General features: G+C 39.7%; 1 protein-coding gene across 1 annotated transcript in view; it reads left to right on the top strand.

The window, feature by feature from the left end:
* Positions 1 to 14365: 14365 nt before the first annotated feature.
* Positions 14366 to 24751, top strand: part of AP4E1 (adaptor related protein complex 4 subunit epsilon 1) — a 73171-nt gene continuing 62785 nt past the window's right edge. Inside the window, exons 1-3 of the mRNA XM_065940045.1 lie at positions 14366 to 15209; positions 16994 to 17065; positions 21786 to 21909. Of these exons, the coding sequence (XP_065796117.1) occupies positions 15060 to 15209; positions 16994 to 17065; positions 21786 to 21909 (346 nt within the window). The 5' untranslated portion in view covers positions 14366 to 15059. The remainder of the gene's footprint in view (positions 15210 to 16993; positions 17066 to 21785; positions 21910 to 24751) is intronic.

Genomic DNA, 24751 nt, shown 5'->3' with positions numbered 1-24751 from the left:
GCATTACAGCCCAAGCCTACACAAAACCCTCAGATTTTAGTCATATGTCTCAAAAGGATATTACATCATTTCTTAGTTTACCCGTCAGAGACATTTCCTGAAACACAGACACCCACTGAAAGATTTTACCTAAAGGATTTTGGGGGTGACCTGTAACTAGATCTCATTACTTGGCTATCCCATTGCAGGTTTTTTTCTTTCACCTTGATCAGCAGGCCTGTGCTTTTCACAGGCAGAGGACAAAAAATCAGTTGTCTCTTTTGGATCCCAAGAAGCTCCTGTAGACAGTGTTAGGGTCCTGTAGGAAACCATAGCATACTCAAAATGAGTAATTTGAGGAGAGTGATAAAAGGACTATTTTCCAAAGTACAGAGAGTTTGAGGGGGAACAACAAAGGACTGGACAGTATCAGTGTTAGTAGCTGTGAGCAGATAAAAAAGAGTAGTTAGTCACAGCAGTGGTATGAATTAATTACCTGGAGGGCTTGTACAACAGATTGCTGGGCCTCACCCTGAATTTTCAGCTGCGGTAGGTTTGGGGTAGGACTGGAATAGTTTTATTTTTCACAGATTCCTGGGTGATGGCAATGCTGCTGCCCTGGGGAGAAAACTGTGTGGAGAAGGCAGTTTGACTCCAGCTGTGTCCTCCATAGAGAGATGCAGCCAACCTGAGGAGACCCAGCAGGGAGGAGACCAGGGGACTCTTTGACCAAACTCAACCAGTAGCCAAAAGGCAGAGGGGCCTATTTATTGATGCAATTCAGAAAGTTCAGCCTCTAGGACACAGATCAGAGTGGAGAGAGGATCTGGAAAAGTAAGTGGAAAATACCAGCACTTTCACACGATACCTTGTCCTCACTATATATTTTCATATTACCTTATATTTTTATCATGCTTTCCAGTGTGCATGAACATTCACATACCTGATATAATATGTTTCTCACAGTAACTCTACAGGGTAGGTGGGAATGATATTTATGTTCCTTACAAGTGTGAAAACTGAGGCTCAAAATAGTAAAGGCTGCACATCTGATAAGAGGTGGGACTTCAATACAGGTTTTCTGGATCCTAGTTCATGGCTCTTGCCACCACTTCACACCTCAGACACAAGGGGATCGCGGTGATGTCCTTCTCCCCACCTCAGACCCCTGGGAAGTGTCTCTGTGTCCTTGCTGTCTCACGTGCAGGGCCCTCATGCTGCATCGTCTTCTGGGAACGGTGGCTCCCTTCCTGACTGCAGAGCTCAGCTCTTGCTCAAGGGCACGTAGTGAATTTAGTCTCCAGCTAAAGTCATTTCTTTGCGTTATTCACTGGTTTTTGAACTCTTCAATGGCAGAGTTACTTAAAGTCTTAATTTGGGGGCTTTGAGTATGCCAACAAATTGCAGCTCTTAGCCCCTCTGTGTTCAGAACCTTATGAGAAACAGACACGTAAGTCAGACACATGGAGATAAAAGTGTCAACTTCAGTAGGAGTAAGGCACAGAGGAAGAGCCCCACAGGTCAGGGCTTACAACCAGACTTCCCAACACTTGCCCCCTAGACCTTCTGAGGAGGCAGGGGTAGGTGCATGTGTGTGCAGGCTTAGGGTTGGAGACATCTGTCTAACGGACAGGTTAGTACTAGGAGAAAACACAGAAGTGTGCTCATTCCTTCTACACTGGTCCCAGTCAACTGAGTCCCTCCTGCCTCGGGGAGAATTGAAAAGGAACTATCAGGAAAGTTAATGCTCTCCAGAAATTTCAAGAAATGAAGTTTTTATTTTGTGGAGCTGGGAGAGGGAGAAAATGACCTCCCCTTGCAATAACACCCTTTGAGAAATATCTTGGTAGGAAAAAGTGATGTAATTAATTCTTCCACATGACCTAGGTACTGTATTTTTAAAGATTCTACTCTCATCAGGATATTAGTATAGCTTCAGGCCTCAACAGTACTATCATCTCTTCAGAATGCTACTCTTCTTTCCTTGATTCATTTCTGATCTCCTGATTATTTTTTACAGTGCTCTGGATCAGAGACTGCTTGAAGATTGAGAAAGTTCCCATGGTTTCCTTCTGAGAAGATCCTGCTTATCGAATCTGGAGTTTATCTCTTTTTCTTGTCCAGGATCTAGTAGACTATTGGGAAAAGTCCTCACAAAGATTTCCTGGGAACTGGATTTTTAAAACAAGTATCTGTGGGAAAATATTCTCCAAGTACGAAGGGGCTGTTTTTGCCTCTACTTGTTTCTCAAGCTCCTCAGGGAAAAGAAAGTATTACAGGTCAAATCTTTTTTACAAGAAAGCTCCACTGGGCTGTACAAATATATGGTATGGATTAGAATTTTGCTTCATTGACTATGACTTAAATTGGGTTAGACATAAACTGTGCTATGGAGGATTCTTGGTTGAATAAAGATTTTCACTGCAAATGTATTTGTTGTAGAGGAATTTACCTGGTAAACACAGATCTCTCCAGCTAATATTTCCACCAGGCTGTTTCAGATTGGGGAAGAGGAGTGGGAAAACAGTGCGGACACAGTCTGCTGGCTAGCGGTCAAGGCAGAGGAAAGAAAACACAGGCAAAGGTCTGTGTGAAACGCGAATCTGAGTCACAGAGGGAGAGGAAGAAAATAGTATGTGTCATTCTGAAAAAGGTCCTCTTAGAGCAGTTTCTTTTGGCTCTAACAATTGCCTCTCCCCCGGAGAGAGTCACAGGGCCTCCTCTGGCTCTTCCTGCCGCATTTTCAGACTTAAAAGGAAGCCATCTTCAGGCAAATCCCCACTTCCAACCAAGAAAGAAAACACAAGGAAATTGAGAGTCCTGGTCTCTGAAGAACCTGGGTTGGGTTTTGAATGAAACCAGGAATGAAATCCCTTAGCTGGGAATGTCTGCAGTCAGGACTGGGACGTGCTCCTCTGGTGCCCCCTTGGGCATGAGAATGGAATTGTGTACTTTAAGTTGCTTAAATCCCCACTATTGCACCAGTCCTCTACCGAGAATGTTCAAGACCTTGCCTCTCAGTGTGGAGCATTTCCTGACCAATAGCTGGCCGTTCCCAAGGCTTCTCTCTTGAAGTTTTTCTCTGGCCACTTCCTATATGCCCCCGCAATATACTCATTTTTCTAACAAATTCTTTCTTTCCATTTGGCATGCATCTCTGGTAATGAAGTCCAAGAAAGGTCCTGTTAGTTCAGTTCAGTCGCTCAGTCCTGTCTGACTCTGTGACCCCATGGACTGCACCACGCCAGGCTTCCCTGTCCATCGCCAACTCCCGGAGCTTGCTCAAATTCAAGTCCATTGAGTTGGTGATGCCATCCAACCATCTCATCCTCTGTCATCCCCTTCTTCTCCTGCTTTCAATCTTTCCCAGCATCAGGGTCTTTTCCAGTGAGTCAGTTCTTCACATCAGGTGGCCAGAGTATTGGAGTTTCAACTTCAGCATCAGTCCTTCCAATGAATATTTGGGGCTGATTTCCTTTAAGATTGACTGGTTTCCTTTAAGATCTCCTTGCAGTCCAAGAGTCTTCTCCAACACCGCAATTCAAAAGCATCAATTCTTTGGCACTCAGTTTTCTTTATAGTCCAACACTCACATCCATATATGACTACTGGAAAAACCATAGCTTTGACTAGATGGACCTCTGTTGGTAAAGTAATGTCTCTGCCCTTTTTTTAACATGCTATCAAGTTTGCTCATAACTTTTCTCCCAAGGAGCAAGCGTCTTTTAATTTCATGGCTGCAGTCACCATCTGCAGTGATTTTGGGGCCCAAGAAAACAGTCTGTCACTGTTTCTGTTGTTTCCCCATCTATTTGCCATGAAGTGATGGAACCAGAGGCCATCACCTTAGTTTTCTGTGTGTTGAGTTTTAAGCCAACTTTTTCACTCTCTTCTTTCACTTTCATCAAGAGGCTCTTTAGTTTTCCTTTGCTTTCTGCCATAAGGGTGGTGTCATCTGCATATCCGAGGTTATTGATATTTCTCCTGGCAAACTTGATTCCTGCTTGTGCTTCATCCAGCCCGGCATTTTCCATGATGTACTCTGTATAGTGGAGAAGCCGATGGCACCCCACTCCAGTACTCTTGCTGGGAAAATCCCATGGACAGAGGAGCCTGGTAGGCTGCAGACCATGGGGTCGCTAAGAGTCAGAAACAACTGAGTGAGTTCACTTTCACTTTTCACTTTCATGCATTGGAGAAGGAAATGGCCACCCACTCCAGTGTTCTTGCCTGGAGAATCCCAGGGACGGGGGAGCTTAGTGGGCTGCCGTCTATGGGGTCGCACAGAGTCGGACATGACTGAAGCGACTTAGCAGTAGCAGCAGCACTCTGAATAGAAGTTAAATAAGCAGGGTGACAATATACAGGCTTGATGTTCTCCTTTCCCGATGTGGAACCAGTCTGTTGTTCCATGTGTAGTTCTAACTGTTGCTTCTTGACTTGCACACAGATTTCTCAGGAGGCAGGTCAGGTGGTCTGGTATTCCCATTTGTTGAAGAATTTTCCACAGTTTGTTGTGATCTACACAGTCAAAGGCTTTGGCGTAATCAATAAAGCAGAAGTAGATGTTTTTCTGGAACTCTCTTGCTTTTTCGATGATCCAATGGATGTTGGCAATTTGATCTCTGGTTCCTCTGCCTTTTCTAAATCCAGCTTGAACATCTGGAAATTCACGGTTCACGTACTCAGTGAAACTATGCGCCATGCTGTGTAGGGCCACCCGAGAGGGACAGGTCATTGTGGAGAGTTTGGACAGGTGGAAAGGTCTGACAGAATGTGGTTCACTGGAGAAGGAAATGGCAAACCACTTCAGTATTTTTGCCTTGAGAATCCCATGAATAGTATGAAAAGGCAAAAAAGATCCTGTAGCAAACTGTAAATCAATCAATAAATGAGCATTTCTAAAATCCATTTAAATATTTTATAATTTTATTGTGATGCAATTTACAAGCCATAAAACTCACCCATTATAAGTGTACAGTCAATGATTTTTAGTAAATTTATATGCTGTGCAACCACTGTTACAACCTATATTTAGAACATTTCCAAAACCCCATAAAGTTCCCTCATGAGTATTTGCAGTCAATTTCATTTCCAGTTTCAGGCAACTACTGATCTGATTTTTGTCACTGCAGATTTGCATTTTCTGATCATATATAAATGGAATCTTGCAATATATAGTGTTTTGTAACTGACTTCTTTTACTGAGCATGTTTTCGAGGCTCATTCATGCAGTATGGGCTTCATTTCTTTTTATGTATGAAAAGTAGTCCATTGTATGGATTCATTTTATTTATCTATCATCAGTTTATGGACATTTGGGTTGTTTCCAACCTTTGAGTCTTACGAATAATATCTGCAATTTATCTACCAGACTATTTTGAACTGAGAATAATACGATCAGATTCTGAAATAGAAAGCTCTCTTTAAAGGTTTAGCTGAAAAGAGAATAGGTGGTGGTTAAGTGACTAATTAGAAGACTTTAAAAAAAAAAAAAAATCCAGGACAGAGATAAGATATTAAAGCAAGATGGCAGGGGAAATAGAGCAAGAGGATGTTTTAAGCATGTTATCAGGGGTAAGTGGAGGCAATTTAGCTTGAGCGGAAAGCAGAATTATTGGTGGGAGCTGATGAGGTCTTTTCAGGGAAAATACTGCCAGATGTTAAACACAGAGAACAAGGTGATGAAGAAAGCTAAATGGAGTTTAGAAGCTGACGGGGTTGGGGACTGGATGGATGACTAAGAGTCTAGACAGGAGTCTAGCCAAGAATAGAGAGTGAGAACTGGGCAGTGGGGGTGTGGGGTGTGTGTCCCGGAGTTCTTTCAGGTGCTTCCCATGCACGTTCTCAGGACAGCGTGGAAACCTTGGAATAGGAGAGCGTGAACAACTGTTGTCTGTCTTCAACAGACCCATTGACGCAGGGCAGAAATTTTTGGAAAAATGTTAGATGAGGGAATGATTCCCTGGAGATAAGTCCTGAAAAGAAGGGGGCTGAATTCTCTGTGGGCATGGGCGTGGAATCCAAGGCTTTCAAAGCAAAAGCTAAAGTTCATGTACAAAACATTTCTGAAGAAATAGATCATAACAGTTGCTTCTATGGAGGGGAAGTCGGGGGCTGGGAATGGGAAGTGAACAAGTCTTGTCTTAGAATAACTTTTTGTACATTATGAGTTTTAAACAAAGTGAGCTTAGCACCTATTCAAAATAAAAGTTTCAAAAAAAGAAGCTGAGGAAATACACTGGAGAAAAATATTTTATCACTCCCTTACACATTTGTATGCATTTTCAAGTGAGACAGCCCTGCTTAGAAAGTTTGTGGTGGGGCTGCTCATATTCTTGTGGAGAATAAACTAGTTTGCCCACTACTGTCTTAGGACCACCTTATTAAAATGTACTGAGTCACTTCTCTGCCCTATTTTCAGCTCAGTGAGAGCCACCTTCCTTACTGACTGGAAGACGACACAGAGGAAATCCAGTTGTTGAGGGTTTAATTGAATAGGTTCAATCCCGGGGATGGTATGTCATTCTGAGTGAAATTACCTGGGACAGAGGTAGAGATGGGAAAAAGAGAAAGAACAGCCCATATTTATGGGAAAAAGTGTATAGTCTTAAATTACAAGCTTAAAAAAGAACATCCACATCCCCTTCATTTCAGGGCAGGACTTGGAGCCAGAGCCTCAGAACAGGAAGCCATGGACAACATTTTCACCATCAATACCAAGAGAGTTCAGGAGGAATGTTCCAGGCTGAGTCTAGATTTAGGGCTGTGATTTCAGTTCTACCTCTAAGTTTACATGATCTTAGACCAGTGGCTTCCACAATCTAAGTATCAGTATCCTTTTCTACAAAATTAGTAATTGGATGTGTAGGTGAACTCCAAATATTCTACAGTTCCCGCATCTTATAATTTTAAATCTTACAGAGCCTACCATATAGTTCTGCAGCTTTTCCTAACAGGCATTTCATTTATGGGCTTTTGACGTTTGTTTCTTAGCTCTACTTTCAATTTTTAGCATTGGGAGGTGGAAGCTAGCAGGAGCATAGTAGGAATTGGTGGATATTCAATGATCTTTATGTTGCAGCAACTACTGTTCATAACCTAGTCAACTGGAGATAATTTTGTATTTTTTCCCAAATTTTTCTCTCTTCTGAGAACTCTTTTGTCTTTTCCCTTTGTGACCATTCACCTTACCTCTATATTCTTTTGCTGTTTACTAGCCTATACTCACCTATTGACTGAATTATGATTGAATTATAAATATAATGATTACTTCAACAAAATGAGCACCTACTAAGTACTACATAAGCAGTTTTCAAACATTTTGGTTTCAGGACCCCTCCACATGCTTAGTAATTATTGAGGACCCCCCCAAAGCTTTTGCTAATATGGGTTACATATATATATATAGTCTTTTACTGAATTAACAAAGTAAAACAGAAAAATTTGAGCTAATAGCTGATTTTAAAATAGAAACAATAAGGACTTCCCTGGTTATCCAGTGGTTAAGAATCCACCTTGCAATTCAGGGTTTGATCCTTTGGATCCCTGGTTGGGGAACTAAGATCCCAATGCCACAGAGCAAGCTAAGCCCTTACGCCACAACCAAAGAGTCCAGGGTCTGCTACGAAAGATCTTGAGTGACACAAGAAGATCCCCCATGCCACAAGTAAAATCTGACACAGCCAAATAAAAAAACTAAAATTAAAAAAAAAGCAACAATAAACATATTACATGTTAGCAACATTAAAAAAAAAAGCTATATATTCAAAATGAAAAAAGTGAGAGGAGTGACTCTGTTTTGCAAACCTGCATATCTGTTTATGTCAGGCTGAATATAAGACAGCTGGATAGTCTCATGCCTGGTACTGCATTTAATTCATCACTTTGGGGTTTGTAGCAGTTTCCTGGGGCTGCTGTAACAAATTATCTGTGGCTCAAAATAACAGAAATTTAATCCCTTTTGGTTTTAGCTGAAACATTGGAAAAATACCCTGATGCTGGAAAAGATTGAAGGCAAGAGGAGAAGGGGGCAACAGAGGATGAGATGGTTGGATGGCATCACTGACTCAATGGACATGAGTTTGCACAAACTCTGGGAGATAGTGAAGGACAGGGAAGCCTGGTGTGCTGAAGTTCATGGGGGTAGCAAAGAGTCGGACATGACTGAGAGACTAAACAACCACAATGGTTTTGGAGGCCAGAAGTTTAACATCAGTCTCACTGGACAGAAATCAAGGTGTGTGCCGGGAAGTACTCCCTCTGGAAGCTCTAGAGGAAAAGTCATTTCTTGCCTCTACCAGCTTCTTGTGGCTGCTGGTGCTCCTTAACTCGTGATGACTTGCTTCAGTCTCTGCTTCTATCTTTACATCAAATTTTTCTCTTTCATGTGTGGTGGCTAATCTCTCTCTCTCTGTCTCTCTCTTATAACATTTATGATGGCACTTAGGGCCTCCTGAGATAAACCAGAATAGTTTAGTTGCTTTCTTGCAAGACCCTTAATCACATCTGTGCAAGTTTCACTCTATAAGGTAACATTCACAAAGTCCAAAGATTAGGATATGACCATATCCTTGGCAGACAGTATCAGCCTACCACGGGTTGGTATGTTTGAAGTTTATGAAGAAATCCTAGTCTCACATATATTATGTTGCTCAGGAAAAAAGAAAGTATTTTAATAGCCTTTTCAAATAACTGAGGATATTCTTCTTTGACATCATACCAAAACTCAACAAGCAGTAGTTTCTTAAAGGTTTGTTGCAATATGGAATTTGAAAATGTATCAGTGAACTTTTCATATAGGGTTACATTAAAATCATTGGTCTATAGGCATTTTAGGTAAAATGCACTTAAATTGAATGAGACTTAAATAAAATTAAAAATTCTCACTGCTTCGTTAAAGATATGCTTCTACTGATGACTGATTCATGTTGAGGTTTGACAGAAAACAGCAAAATTCTGTAAAGCCATTATCCCTCAATTAAAAAATAAATTAATTTAAAAAAGATATTCTTCTGTGTAACTGGATTTTTTAAAAAATGTGAGTATTTGGTGGTGAAGAGTACAGTTGGGAGCCTCTGCCTTGATTTGTGCCAAGGTGCCAGCAGTTTTGCCAGGTACTGATTTTATATAATTAGTGAAAATATCAGTACAATTGTTCCAGTATAAACTATGAGATTAAAAAAAATGTATAATGCTTTATTTTAGCAACTTTAGCTTAATGCCAGGAATTTATATAAAAGATCTTCAAGGATTAGCTCATGCTGACACTTGATAGATACAAGCAAAGCAACGAGTCTAGCTACATCTATAATTATATAATTTTTATCTATCTTGACAGTATAATTCTGCAGATAGGGTATTAAATTAAAATCTTTATGTCTGCAACTAAATTTCTAAGCTGCATCTTTGGAAAACATGATTTCTTTCACAGATTTTTCACCTAGCAAGCATTCATTCAGTAATGTGCAGGCTTTATTAGTCTCTCAGCTGTCATATGCCCTTCTCCAGCCAGGCCAATACAATAATTTAACCTGTAAAATGGTTCAGCTGGCTATTCATTTCTAGTTTGAAAAGTGGTAACGAAAAGCTTTGGCTTTTAAAGAGGTTGTCATTTTGATTTTACATTTTTATTTATTATTATTATTTTTTAACGTTTTCTCACCTTTCTCGGCAGGCTTTTTTTCTACATTAAAAACTATTATTTTTAACTGGAGGATAGTTGCTCCACAATGCTGTGTTAGTTTCCACTGTATTAACAACATGAATCAGCCATAAAGAACACACATCCCCTGCCTCTTGAGACTCCCTCCCACCACACCGCCCATCTCACCCTAGGTTGTTACAGGGCACCGAGCTGAGGCCTGCTCTACACAGCAGCTTCCTACCAGCTATCCGCTTTACACGTGGTAGCTCATGTACATCAGTGCCACTCTCCCAACTCGTCCTCCCCTCTCCATCCCCCGCTGGGTCCACAGGTCCATTCTTCATGACTGAGTCTCCATTCCTGCCCTGCACATAGGTTCATCAGTGCCATTTTTCCAGATTCCACATATATGTGTTAATATGTGATATTTGTTTTTCTAGAGAGGTTATCATTTTTTAAATATCCAATTTCCTTTTCTTTAAACTGAGAATGACTGGTCTCAAAATGATGCCTCAACCTACCTGGCACCATGATAGTGTTTGACAATATTCTATTGACTGAGGGAAACCATTAATATCTCTAAAGTCAAGGAAAAGAAATAAGCTTTGGTCACACTTTCCTTTCTTATTTACAGTTCACTTAGATTTTTCCCTTTACCTGAGTCAGAATCCTCTGATACTGATGTATCATCTTTTTTAGTATCTTTACATGTGGGAGATTGAGAAAGCAGATCTTTTAATTTCTCTCTTGTGTGTCAATGAAAAAACCTAAAATTAAAAAAATTACAAATAAAATGTTATTTTAGAATAAAATATTAAATTCTAAAAAATAAGCTTTAGATAAAATTTAAATATTAAGAAAAGTTTTTAATAAATTAAAAATATTCTTGCAAAACAACAAAATGTTTTCCCTGGTGTTTTTGCATAAGCACAGTCACAATTTAGGAATTTCAAAATACCATTTATTGGATGATTAATGAGAAATAAGATATAAATAAACATTGACAAAATTCTTAGAGGAAATGGAAAATGTTATTTCCAAATGAGGATTATAACCTAGAAGACAGTCTCTCAGAGAGCTCTGAGAACAGTTCTGAAGAGGTACAGGGGGAGGCCGGTAGTATATGTGAGTTTGATGAAGGGGTATGTGCAATTAAGCCCTCATCTTGGTAGAAGGTTACCGCTGTTTGTGAGGAACAAATATATTAGTTAATGGTTTTAGTGCTTTTCTAAGTATTGTTGTTCAGTTGCTCAGTTGTGTCTGACTCTTTGCCACCCCAGGACTGCAGCATGCCAGGCTTCCCTGTCCTTCACACATCTCTTGGAGCTTGCTCAAATTCATGTCCATTGAATTTGTGATGTCATCCAACTATCTCATCCTCTGATGTCCCCTTCTCCTCCTGCCTTCAATCTTTCCCAGCATCAGGGTCTTTTCCAATGACTCATCTCTTCGCATGAGGAGGTCAAAGTATTGGAGTTTCAGCTTTAGCAACAGTCCTTCAATGAATATTCAGGATTCATTTCCTTTAGGATTGATTGGTTTGACCTCCTTGCTGTCCAAGGGACTCTCAAAGAGTATTCTCCAGCAGCACAGTTCGAAGGCATCAATTGTTCAGCGCTCAGCCTTTTTCATTGTCCAGCTCTCACATCCATACATAACTACTGGAAAAACCATAGCTTCAATTATAGGGACCGTTGTTGGTAAAGTAATGTCTTTGAGTTTTAATATGCTGTCTAGGTTTGTCATTGCTTTTCTTCCAGGGAGCACATGTCTTTTAATTTCATGCTTGCAGTCACCATCTTCAGTGATTTTGGAGCCCAAGAAAATAAAGTCTGTCACTCTTTCCATTGTTTCCCCATCTATTTGCCGTGAAGTGATGGTCTGGATGCCATGATCTTATTTTTTGAATGTTTTAAGCCAGCTTTCTCCCTCTCCTCTTGCACCTTCATCAAGAGGCTCTTTAGCTCCTCTTCGCTTTCTGCCATAAGGGTGGTGTCATTTGCATATATGAGGTTATTGATATTTCTCCCTGCAATCTTAATTCCAGCTTGGGCTTCATTCAGCCCACCAGCTCGCATGATGTATTCTGCATAGAAGTTAAATAAGCAGGGTGACAATGTATAGCCTTGACATACCCCTTTCCCAATTTTCTTACATCTAAGAATAAGAAGATGTAAGAAACTGGGTTCATAAATTTTTTTCCTACATATATTTATCCGAGAGCCAGTTCTGCCACTTTTCCAGAGCACAGAGTGCCTCATCCTGATCTTTGCCTTGAATTCCTTTCAGGGTATATTTTAAGTCAGCAACTGCCGTGGCTAATGACCTGATTTTTGAAGAACTGGATGGTGAGTAACATTCTTAATTTTAAAATATCTTCTTTTGGTCTTAATTTTGACTAAGGTTTGGGAGTAATTTCATGATCAATTTTTTCCATGGTGCTAGGAATGCTCATTCCCAGGTCAGGCACAGATTCCATTGATAGGTTCTCACTGTGTGCTATTGCTGGACTAGGCATTGTTAACAGTAACCAAAAGCCTCTGGACTGCCTGTCTTATTAGTCTGTTATGGTTCAGGAAATGGTTCCCTCTTGTTGCTTCTTCCCATATCTAGAATTACACTACTAAGATGATTGATCTTATAGGACTACATATTTGACCAATTGTTTTAAATAACATAATCATCATTCAAAAAACGAAGATCATGGTATCCGGTCCCATCACTTCATGGCAAATAGATGGTGAAAAAAATGGAAACAGTGACAGGTTTTATTTTCTTGGGCTCCAAAATCACTGCAGATGATGACTGCAGTCATGAAATTAAATGACGCTTGCTCCCTGAAAGAAAACCTATGACCAACCTAGATAGCATATTAAAAAGCAGAGACATTACTTTGTCTACAAAGGTCCATATAGTCAAAGCTATGGTTTTTCCAGTAGTCATGCATGGATGTGAGAGTTGGACCATAAAGGAAGCTGAGGGCTGAAGAATTGATGCTTTTGACTGTGGTGTTGGAGAAGACTCTTGAGAGTCCCTTGGACTGCAAGGAGGTCAAATCAGTCAATCCTAAAGGAAATCAGTCCTGAATATTCATTAGAAGGACTGATGCTGAGGCTGAAGCTCCAATACTTTGGCCACTGGATGCAAAGAGTCAACTCACTGGAAAGGATCCTGATGCTGGGAAAGATTGAGGGCAAGAGGAGAAGGGTGTAACAGAGGACAAGATGGTTGGATGGCATCACCGACTCAATGGACATGAGTTTGAGCAAGCTCTGGGAGATGGTGAGGGACATGGAAGCCTGGCATGCTGCAGTCTATGGGGTTGCAAAGAGTTGGACCCCACTGAGTGAGTGGACAATAATAGTCATCATGAATCTTTTCTGAGGCTTGGCCACACAGTTGATAATGAAAAAAATCAATGAGAATACAATTAATATAGTTAGTAACATTCTGAATAAATATTTAAGCTCAGAAATTCTACTAGGTGTGACCCGGAATCTCCCCTGGTCATCTCACCAGTCTGTTTTACACCATCAGCTATTTGGACCGGAAATGATACACTGGCATTGTACATAAAGTTCACTAAAGTTGTCTACAGGTACAAGGTGAATGGCGGAGCATTGTGACCCCTTACAAGATTGAGAAAGCAAGGTTATCTTCTAAGAGTTAGATAACTGGCGCCAAAAAAAAAGAAAAGAAAAGAAAAGAAAAATTGATGTTTATGGTGGAGTAGGTATTTCTGCCACTGGGGAGGTCTGGTTAATGCATAATGCAGTTGCACAATGCACATTAGAGGGGAGGGACCGACCCAAATAGACACAGAAAAAATTTATGTCTAAATTTCTCTTGTCTTGCCTTAAAATATGAATTTTTATTGCATCACGAAGATACTAAGAACCCACTAGAAGTACTGAGGATAAAACAAGCTAATCTCTGAAAACACACTTATCTACCAACATATCCTAAACCGTAACTGAATCTATAAAATACAAGAGGAGTATTCAAACACGCATTTCACCAGCTACTAGAGGCTGTAAATCATCTACCCTCTTGAAAAAGTCTCTACACACTCTGGAGAGGGTAAGTATGAAAACAGCAAATAACATTAAAGTAATGTTGTGACTATAGTTTTGACTTCCTGGATCCTGTCTTAGGGTCTCAGAGATCCTCAGGAGTCATCAGACCACATTCTCAAAACCACTGTACTAGATTCTGTTCCAGACCGAAGTTGGGATAACAGCAATGAATAAGACATCCTCAGTACAGGGAGATAAATATTGATGTAGTGGCAACTGTCATCCGTTTTAAAATAGAAAATAACAGAACATTGCGAGACGATAGGTCGGGGGCGGTGGTGGCGGTGGCCACTTCCCCTTGCTGGCTGCCTCCCCAGATCCTAGAAGAGGGGCGGAAGGGCAGGGACACTGGCCAAGAGTCCCCGTGCGCGGCGGGGGCTGAACCCGGCAGGATGAGTCCATAGGACAGCCGCGCTGTCATTCAACTCCCCCAGGGTCCCGGCCCCCTAGGACCAGGGCGGCGCGTGGTGCCGCGGTCCCTCGTCGATTCCGCCCCTCAGGGTGCGGCGGCGGGAGGTGTAGGGATTGCCGACGGTCCCCAGGCAGTGAGCGGTGGCCGAGAGAGGGCCAGGAATGTCCACCTCCCTGCGGTGTCCCCAGCAGCGCGGAGGCGCCTAAAGGGAAAGCGAGACTTTGGCGGGCGAAGTATGAAGGAAGGACGGGCGGCAGTGGTTACCTTAGGAGGAGCCGGAGACGCGCGAGACGCTGGCGTTGCCATCGAAACCGGGAGCGTCCGGCCCTTCTCAGTTCAGTTCAGTTCACTTGCTCAGTCGTGTCCGGCTCTTTGCAACCCCATGGACTGCAGCACACCAGGCTTTCCTGTCCATCACCAACTCCCGGAGTTTACTCAAACTCATGTCCATTGAGTCGGTGATGCCATCCAGCCATCTCACCCTGTCATCCCCTTCTGCCTTCAACCTTTCCCAGGATCAGGGTCTTTTCCAATTAGCCAGTTTTCCGCATCAGGTGGCCAAAGTATTGGAGTTTCAGCTTCAGCATCAGTCCGTCCAATGAATATTCAGGACTGATTTCCTTTAGGATGGACTGGTGGATCTCCTTGTAGTCCGAGGGACTCTCAAGAATCTTCTCCAACATCACAATTCAAAAGCATCAATTCTTCCGCCCCTCTCCTCCACCACAAGAAGACAACATCTGCGCAGGCTTGGAACGCGGTCTTTCGCTCGCGGACTCTCGCGCCCTCTAGCGGCGTCTCTGAGACGAACATTGTACTTGTCCGCGCGGGACGCGAATAAAGATTTCTTCTTCAAACAAACAGGAAGTGCCTACGGAGGCCGGGCCGGCGGCGGGTCAGGGGCCGGGCATGAGGCCGGGTGGCGACCGGATCGCGGGCGGCGGCGATGAGCGACATAGTGGAGAAAACACTGACGGCGCTGCCGGGACTATTCCTACAGAACCAGTCGGTTGGCGGGCCTACGGCTGCCAAGGCGTCCTTCTCCTCCCGGCTGGGCGGCCTGGTCCGCGGCATTACCGCGCTCACCTCCAAGCACGTAGGTGTCCGCCGGGCCGGAGGTCAGGGGCGCCTGAGGGAGGTCCCCTCTCTGGGACGCTCTGGTCCCGCAGTGAACCCCCGGAGCTGTCTCTCCGGCGGGTGTGTCTGTCGGTCCTGGCTTCTCTACGGAAGCGTCACTTGGGCTACCCGGAACAGACAACTAGGAGGCCAGGTTTCCACAGTTGGCCCTGACATTGACTCATTATTACCTGGGGCAAAATCTTTAGTATTTGAGCCTCCGTGTGTTTCTCGAACGTTGAAGTGTCAAAGTACCGATACATATTTCATAGATTGTTTCGAGGGTTAGAAGAGACACCAACCAGTTGAAAATACCAGGTGCCATGGAAGTGTCAGCGTTATTCTAAAAAGTTTCTTTCTAACTCGGATTATTCTTGCTCTCTCCCAGTTTTTTAGTGTATGCTAGGTAACATACATTAGAACAGACCCTGCTATCCGAACCTGCTGTTGAACATGTCTGGGGAGCTCGAGGTTCTTAGGTTAGACCTCTGAATTGGGCAAAGAAAAAGCGTATTTCTTGCCAATCTCAGTATTTGCTGAGTAAGTTTCTGCCTCTGATGGGCTTTGAAAACGAGCGTTTATAATGGAAAATTTTAAGTTCCCACAAACTTTCTGTAGTTGTATGGGTTGTGTAAGATGCTGATAAAAAGCTTCAAGGATTTTGTATCTTAAAAAAAAGATCATGTGGTATAGCATAATTTATTTGTTAAGAAAATACTTATGGAAAGAAGCTGTGTGTTAAACCCTAAGGAAATAGTCTAAAACATTCCTTTTTCCAAAGAATTGGTCCTTCATCTTGGGCTTAAGACAGGTATAAGCAGTATATGGTGAAATATGTGTCAGGAGAGAAGAAAAGAGAAAGACAGGAGGTTTTTCTTCAAAGTGCTTTGAGGATTTAAAAACTTTTTTAAAACTGAAATAGAATGATGTACTGGAGAGGATCTGTTTCACATTCAGAAATCACAGAAAATAATTATTTGTGGACTTAATATTAACATTTTGTCCTTTGCTAATTTTTGTGAGATGGTAAATGAAATAAAATATTTTTGGTTTTAAATTGCGGTTTGAAACTGTATGTAAGGTATCTAAATGTGGCAGTACTTCACTAGTATTTTTTGGTTAGTCACTTAATGGGCATCTACTAGCTAGTTCATTGTGTAACTTAGAGATAGCATTGTATTGGGCAAAATTTGGACCCATTTTCAAGTGCTTAAGGAAGTGAAATACAATGCAGACGGTAGAAGTAGCCATATTTGTGTATTTATTCTATGTGTGTGAGAAAGAGATGGAAGGATAGGGAAAGGATGCAAGGAATAAAAGGAAAAAGGTAGGGAAGAAGAATATAGTTTAAGAGAAAAGGATTGGTTTCTGTTTCTCTTCTTACCCTGTTTCTCCATTCCATGAAGAAGGTGTGAGAACCTTATTCTGGGCCACTACATGAAGAATTTCTTTTCTACTTACTCTCCAGTGTTAAAAAAAAAAAACCAAAACATTTTCTGCTAAACTGTCCTTAAGGGGACAGTAACTGAGTGAAGAAAAGAGGTGTGGTGAGTTAGCATGAAAATATTTATTCTTTGCAGGAATGATTCTGAGGGTTGGAGAAATCCCTTTAGGCAAATCTGAAGCACATACTTTTTATACCTCTCCTTTAAATAATGTTTCTTTTTTATTTATAATATTGTGAGTTGTATTTTTCCCTTTTAAAAATACTGTAACAGTTTAAAAAGACAGTTATTCATGAGTCAAATATTTTCACTTTTTTAGGAGGAAGAGAAATTAATCCAGCAGGAACTGAATAATCTGAAAGCAACTGTTTCTGCTCCTACTACAACTCTAGTAAGTTTATGTAGTCAATGTCAGTGTGTTTTCAATTTGAAATCTGGTCTACTATTGACTCAGTAGTGGCATTAACTGATGAGTTGCTAAAATCTAATATATCACAGTCACAATCAGTTATGGATGATAAGTCAGATGTTAACTTTGGCGTTTTTATTATCGACTGACTGCACCAGACCACAACTTGCGTGATGTCAGTTCAGTGCCAACATGATGATAGTTAACTTAAATGTGGTAATACTCCTGGGACCCCCATAACTGATCTTATTGTTTTAATGTTGTGCACTGAAAGAAGGTTAGGACACATAATTAAAAATAGTATTATAATACTATAAAATATATAATATTTAATATATTAAATATAAATATAGATAATATACATTATATAATATTAAAATATGTAATATATAAATACATACAATATAAAGTATATATAACATAATACTATTAAAATAATAGTATTTTAATACAGACCTGAATTGATGCATTGTAAAAATCTCTTATTTTGCGTTTCTACATCTGGGAGTATAGGTTGACTGACAAAGTATAAAAATGATTTTCTTGCTGTAAAACTGAGTATATTGCATAATAGCTAAATCAAGATCTAGTTTAAAAAAATTGATTCCCTATAATTTGATTTTCAAACAGCATTCATTCAGCATTTAAGCAGTGGCCACTGTGGGACTGTTCCTACGTAGTTAGATTAAGGCCTAGGTTTTTTTTTTTTCTTTTAATTTTTACGTGGTTTTAGATAATGAGATTTTATAAGCAACGTTTATTTAGCAAAGATTTAGTGAGTGCTTTCTTTGTGTAAGTTGCTGTGGCATACACTTCTAATAAAAATACTAGATCATTTTGTGATCATTTTGTGTGTGCACATGATCATGTGTGTGAATAACACTTGTAAAGTCTGAGAGAATATATGTATTTCCTTTTCTGGTTATAAGAATAGGATGGTGAATGGTGCTACCGGATTCGTGGTCTCCAAAGGAGAAGATTTAACTCCAGGACCAAAGATAGTCACAGTCACTCAGAACTTTGTATAGATTTTATTTAAAGTGAAAGTGACAGAAAAAGCTTCTGACATAGACATCAGAATGGGGCAGGAGAGTACCTGCCTCACTAGTTTAAGCGGGACCTTTTATACTTTTCAACCAGCTGCTGAGAATAGATAACAAATGCCTCAAGGCTGTGAGAAATTCACCCAAACCCTTTGCGGTAACATTCATCCTGGGATGACATCAGCACGAGATTAGCCAAAAGGAACAGGTTAACCCAGAGCTCAAGGCTGTGGAAGTTTTACCCAGGCCTTCTCCCATAACATTCATCCAAAGCTCAAAAAAAAGGCATGTCCTTGAACAAGAGATGCTGCTGCCTATGAGACCTACTTGTCTAAGGCAAAAGAATGTGAGAAAGAAAGGATGTTTACTTGCTCCTTAAAGGGGCCCTACTTAGGTTTGGACTCCTTGTCAACCTGCCTAAGTTACTCTTCCAGGTGGACAAATGAAACTCAAAGCATAATCAATGTGATACAGTGTCCATCGTGTCTGACTCTTTTGCGACCTCATGCACTGTAGCCCACAAGCTCCTCTGTCTATGGGATTTCCCAGGCAAGAATACTGGAATGGGTAGCCATTTTCTTCTCCAGGGGATCTTCCACATCCAGGGATCGAACCCAGGTCTCCTGCATTGCAGACAGATTCTTTACTGCCCAAGCTATTAGGGAGGCCTCCAATGTGATATATCTGTGTGTATACATGTATATATATGTGTGTGTATGGATATGTATATGTTTATATGTGTAGGAATAAAATCATTGTGCATTGTGATACTTGAAAGATATGTTAAGCAATGGCTTCTCTCTTTTTAAGCAGTGACTTCTCTCTCTTTACTTGGTTTGATTTCCATTTTCTATAGTTGGCATCATTAAGTACAGTTTTTCATGTTACTTGGTATAAACCTGGTGTTGACAGAATTTAGACAAGTAGAAGTTAGGGAGCCATGGTTTGAACGAAGATTTTATGATAATTATGGCCAATCACTCTGAGGATATGTTATAGAATAGTCTATCCTTGAGGTGGTCATGTAGAAGTTACAGTTTATTAAAGAAATTCTGAACTGAATTTCTACATTGGAGAATGCATTTTCTTCTCCAAAAATAAGAGAATAATAGTGTATGCAATTGAATTTTACCTAAAGTTCCTAATGACTTTTTATGAGATAAAATGTTACAAAATCAAGGTTGATATTTAAGGGCTTAAATGAACACTTTGACTCCTCACTGATACAGAAGTTTGCTTTTATATATATATATATATATTTTACTGCAACAGGTCTTAGTTGCAGCTTGCAATATCTTTAGTTGCGACATGTGGAATCTAGCTCCTTGACCAGAGACTGAAGCCAGGCACCCTGCATTGGGAATGCAGTCTTAGCTACTGGACCACAAGGGAAGTCCTGATACAGAAGTTTTTGAAGAAACTTCCAGTATCTTTTACACATGTTTTCTCAGTTGTCAGTTGCTCAGTCAAGTCCAACTTTTTGTGACCCTAGGGACCACAGCATGCCTGATTTCCGTGACCTGCACCATCTCTCAGAGCTTGCTCAAACTCAAGTCCATTGAGTCGGTGATGCCATCTAACCATGTCATCCTGTTATGTCCCCTTTTCCTCCTGCCTTCAATCTTTCCCAGCATTTGGGTCTTTTCCAATGAGTTGGCTCTTCACATTAGGTGGCTGAAGTGTTGGATCTTCAGCATCAGTCCTTCTGGTGAATATTCAGGATTGATTTCTTTTAGGATCGACTGGTTTGATCTCCCTGCAGTCCAAGGGACTTTTAAGAGTCTTTTCCAATACGACAGTTCAAAAGCATCAGTTCTTTGATGCTCAGCCTTCTTTATAGTCCAACTTTCACATTCATACATGACCACTGGAAAAACCATAGCCTTGACTATATGAATCTTTGTTGGCCAAGTAACATCTCTGCTCTTTAATTTGGTGTTTGGGCCTGTCATAACTTTTCTTCCAAGGAGTGAGCATCTTTTAATTTCATGGCTGCAGTCACCATCCATAGGGATTTTGGAATCCAAGAAAATAAAGTCTGTTACTTTTCATTGTTTCCCTTTCTATTTGCCATAAAGTGATGGTACTAGATGCCATGATCTTTTTTTTTTTGAATGTTGAGTTTTAAGCCAGCTTTTTCACTCTTGCCTTTCACCTTCATCAAGAAGCTCTTTAGTTCCTCTTCATTTTCTGCCATAAAGGTGGTGTCATCTGCATATCTGAGGTTTTTAATATTTCTCCCTGTAACCTTGATTTCAGCTTGTGCTTCATCCAGCTTGGCATTTTGCATGATGTCCTCTGCATATAAGTTAAATAATGAGGGTGAAAATATATAGCATTGATGTACTCCTTTCCCAATTTGGAACCAATTTTTCTTAATATTTAATAGTTAATGTGGTAGTGAATTAACTTTTATTACTTTAAACCCAAGTGACCTAAATTAAATCATTAAATATTATCCCCCTAAGATTTTCCTGTGATTTATTTTTAAACTTTTCATATTTAAATGTGTGTGTATATCTATCTATATATAATATATATGAAATATTAAATGTTGTCCTTAGTTTAAAACATTTTATTTTACTCTTTCTTCTTAAGCATTTTGTGATTTAGGAATTCTATAATTCTGTTATATATTAGGATTTATTTATTAACCCTAATTAATTTTTAGATAGTAAAATAGTCTGAGCTTTACATATTTTGAAACACATTTATTTATATTTTTAATTTTTGATTAAAATTTACTGTCAATATTGAAAATGCAGATATTCTCATACTAATAAATAAATCTCTTAAAACAAGTTATTTGCTTATGTTGTAAATATTGAAAGACTCAATTAAGTTTAATATGGGAATGACTCTACCATTAATAGGGCTTCCCTGGGTGGCTCAGATGGTAAAGAATCTACCTGCAATGCAGGAGACCTGGATTCGATTGCTTGGTGGGGAAGATCCCCTGGAGAAGGGAATAGCAACCCATTCCAGTATTCTTGCCTGGAGAATTCTGTGGACAGAAGATCCTGGTGGGCTGCAGTCTGTGGGGTCGCAGAGTTGGATGCAACTAAGCAACTAACAGATACACATACCATTAATAAAGTCATAATAATTGTGGGAGTTGTTGAAAAAGTAATACTTAAAATAAATTATTGCATTTCATATACAGCATAATAATTCTGAAGAAACTCCAGATGCAATTTGGTCTTTAAATGTGAAAAATACTTTCATTACAGAAATTGTTACCAACCTGTGGGGGTTTCATGGATATTTTCATTTGACAAAGTATATTAAATGATATGCTGCATTCTAGAAGCCAAGTTAGAGTCCTATGAGTGAAATTTTTTCTGAGGACCACGCGTCTCACATTATAACCAAATTTTTCAGGAGGGTGACTTAGAATTAGAAATGGCTATAGTTGATTTATTTTATATTGTTGCCTCTAACAAAATATTGAAATAATTTTACTAAAATGAATACTGTTGATAGTTAAATTTGGGAGAAACTTGTTTACAAAGTCTGACTTTGGGTGATAATTTACATATGTTGTTTCTTCAGTGCCAGGATTAAAGAATTCTACTGTTAAATGATTACAGCATACTAAAGAAAGAATCAAAGCATTCTATTTATTTATATGATTACTGGATTTTTTTTTTTTTTTTCAGAAAATGATGAAGGAATGTATGGTGAGACTTATATATTGTGAAATGCTTGGATATGATGCTTCCTTTGGCTATATACATGCAATCAAGTTGGCACAACAAGGAAATCTTTTAGAAAAAAGAGTAGGTATGTATGTGTTTAAGACTTTTGCACTTTATTTTGTCCTTAAAGTTCTGGCTGTTATATAAAATGAATGATGACTGATATGTAGTATGTTTTTAGAACACTGCCTTGTGATTTCCTTACCTTTAAAAGATAACATTTCAAAAACTTACAGCCTATAAATGAAATCAATTTTCCTGATTCATAGTATTTTGGAGTTACATAGAAGAGTAAAAGTTGCTTGTTCTTATGATGGTGGTTAGATGACTTTGTCAAGACTCACTGAACTATACCGTTAAAAGGATGACTTTTCTTGTATGTAAATTATACTTCAGTAAAGCTGATTTTAAAAAGTCTATTCAATTTCAGCAGTTTAGTGATCAGATATGGTTTTTTTTTTAATAGAATAAGACTGAAATTGCTGTGAATAGTTTTAGATATCTTGCTCCTAGTTTCACAAATGTTAGCTATAAGGATTTCAGGTATCTTTTAAAAATTGTTATTTCTATAATCAGCCTTCAAGGCTATTAGTAAAACTCCTTTCAAAGACTTAAATCTTGTTTTCTTATAGCTTCAGCTTCATATCAGAAACTTAAGGAGGAAGTACTTTAGAATAACATAGGAGTAGAAAATATTCTTTATTTAAAGAAGTTGATACTGTTATGTTGTTGGGGACCAGCATTCTTCTTATGTTATATGTTATGTTGACCTGTGCTGTCAGATGATGGGGAAAGTGTGGGAGATGTCTTGGTGAAGATTCTGAGACTGTGCTCACACAGTACTCTACTTGTTGAACCTCACTTCACCAAAAATACTCTTCTGTCTTTCATTATATTCTTCCCTCCAAGTATAGTGTCCTCTGGCAGCCTATCTCTCCCTTTCTGTATTTCAAACCAAGTTTTAACTCTTCTGTGATCACTCAGGTGGCTCCTACCATCTATTTGTCTTTTCCAACCTAATTCTAAAATCTCTGACAGCAGGAAATTTTGAAAACAATAGATAGTCAATACTTTGTACATCTGTTGCTGTCTTTTTCTTTTTAGACTTTCATGTAGTTTTTTCATTTTCAATTACATTTTTAAAATTTATTTACTTATGACTGTGCTGTGCACCTTGTGGGATCTTAGTTCTTTGACCAGGGTTTGAATCCAGACCAGCAGTCAAAGCGCCGAGTCCTAACCACTGGACCGCTAGGGAATTCTCTAAGTTTTATTTTTAAAATATGTAAAAATTACTTGTGTTACATGGTCCAAAGTTAAGACCTGATAAAAAGGTATAATCAGACAAATTTCTGATTTGTCAAATTTTTACTTTTATTTCTAGCTCCTGTATGAGGTTTGCCCCTTACCCCATGAGTAACCATTTTCACTAGTTTCTGATTAATCTTTCCATTACTTTTTGAAAATAAGCAACAAGTACACATTTATATACTCTCTCTTAACAACAAAAAAAATGGCTTGCTGTAAAGATTATTCTACACCTTGTTTTGATATCCTTATATTTTTATACAGTTGCATAGTTTTCATTGGGTGGGTGGATATACCACAGTATTTTCAGTCAGGTCTCTATTGGTGGATATATGAGTTTGTCTTTTGTTTTTTGCTCTCATAACCAATGTTGCAGTGAATGACCTTGTACATGTGTTATTTCATAGTTAAAGTGGCTAAGGAGACCCCAGACTCAGTGAGATTCATGGTCTTTCTTAGGAAAGTATTTTCTTGCCACCTAGAGAGACATGTTTGTGGGTATCAGATGTTCTTTATGTGTGCTAATGACTGGAAGTTTTGTTTTTTAATGTGATGTGTGATATGAAAGTCACTCAGCTGTGTCTGACTCTTTGCAACCCCATGGACTATAGAGTCCATGGAATTCTCCAGACCAGAATACTAGAGTGACTAGCGTTTCCCTTCCTCATGGGGTCTTTCAACCCAGGGATCAAACCCAGGTCTCCTGCATTGCAGGTGGATTCTTTACCAGCTGAGCCACAAGGGAAACCCTTGTTTTGTAAGGTAGCATTTAAATCTTTTATATCTTGATATTAGTACTTTTGCATCATCTACTCTCCTTAGGGTTCTATGACTAACTTTGGTGCTTTGTCTGAAAGATAATGTCTTATTGTTTTTCACATGAATATTGTTGAATAAATAAATCTCAGTATCCACTAAGTCAGGTATTATGTTAGGTGCTTTATCTTGTGAGATGGTATTTCATTTTACAGAGGAGAAAACTGAAGCTCAGAAAGGTCAAGTCAGTTGTCCAAGGTCATAGAGCTTACTAAATGGTGGAGCCAAAATATGAACCCAAGTTTCTATGAATCCAAGCCTGTATTCTTATCCTATGCTGCTGCTGCTAAATTGCTTCAGTCGTGTCCGACTCTGTGCGACCCCATAGATGGCAGCCCACCAGGCTCCCCTGTCCCTGGGATTCTCCAGGCAAGAACACTGGAGTGGGTTGCCATTTCCTTCTCCAATGCAGGAAAGTGAAAAGTGAGAGTGAAGTCGCTCAGTAGTGTCCAACTCTTCGTGACCCCGTGGACTGCAGCCTACCAGGCTCCTCAGTCCATGGGATTTTCCAGGCAAGAGTACTGGAGTGGGGTGCCATTACCTTCTCCAGGGGATCTTACTGACCCAAGGATCAAACCCGGGTCTCCTGAATTGTAGACAGACGCTTTACTGTCTGAACCACCAGGGAAGTCTTCTTTTCCTGAAGGCTTTTTCATTTTTTGAGTCACAGAATATTTTTTCCCCCTATTTCTGGATTATCAAAATAGTTTCTCTGTTTTCTTTGGTTGTCAAAATAGGACATTCTTTGACACAGATAGATTTAAGATGTTTTGTAAGGTTTCAGGGTGGTCTTTGGATTAGTT

The sequence above is a fragment of the Muntiacus reevesi genome, chromosome 7 (genome assembly GCF_963930625.1).
Source record: "Muntiacus reevesi chromosome 7, mMunRee1.1, whole genome shotgun sequence".
Classification (NCBI taxonomy): domain Eukaryota; kingdom Metazoa; phylum Chordata; class Mammalia; order Artiodactyla; family Cervidae; genus Muntiacus; species Muntiacus reevesi.
The sequence above is the reverse complement of the archived record's forward strand: the minus strand, read 5'-3'. Positions and strand labels throughout refer to the sequence as shown.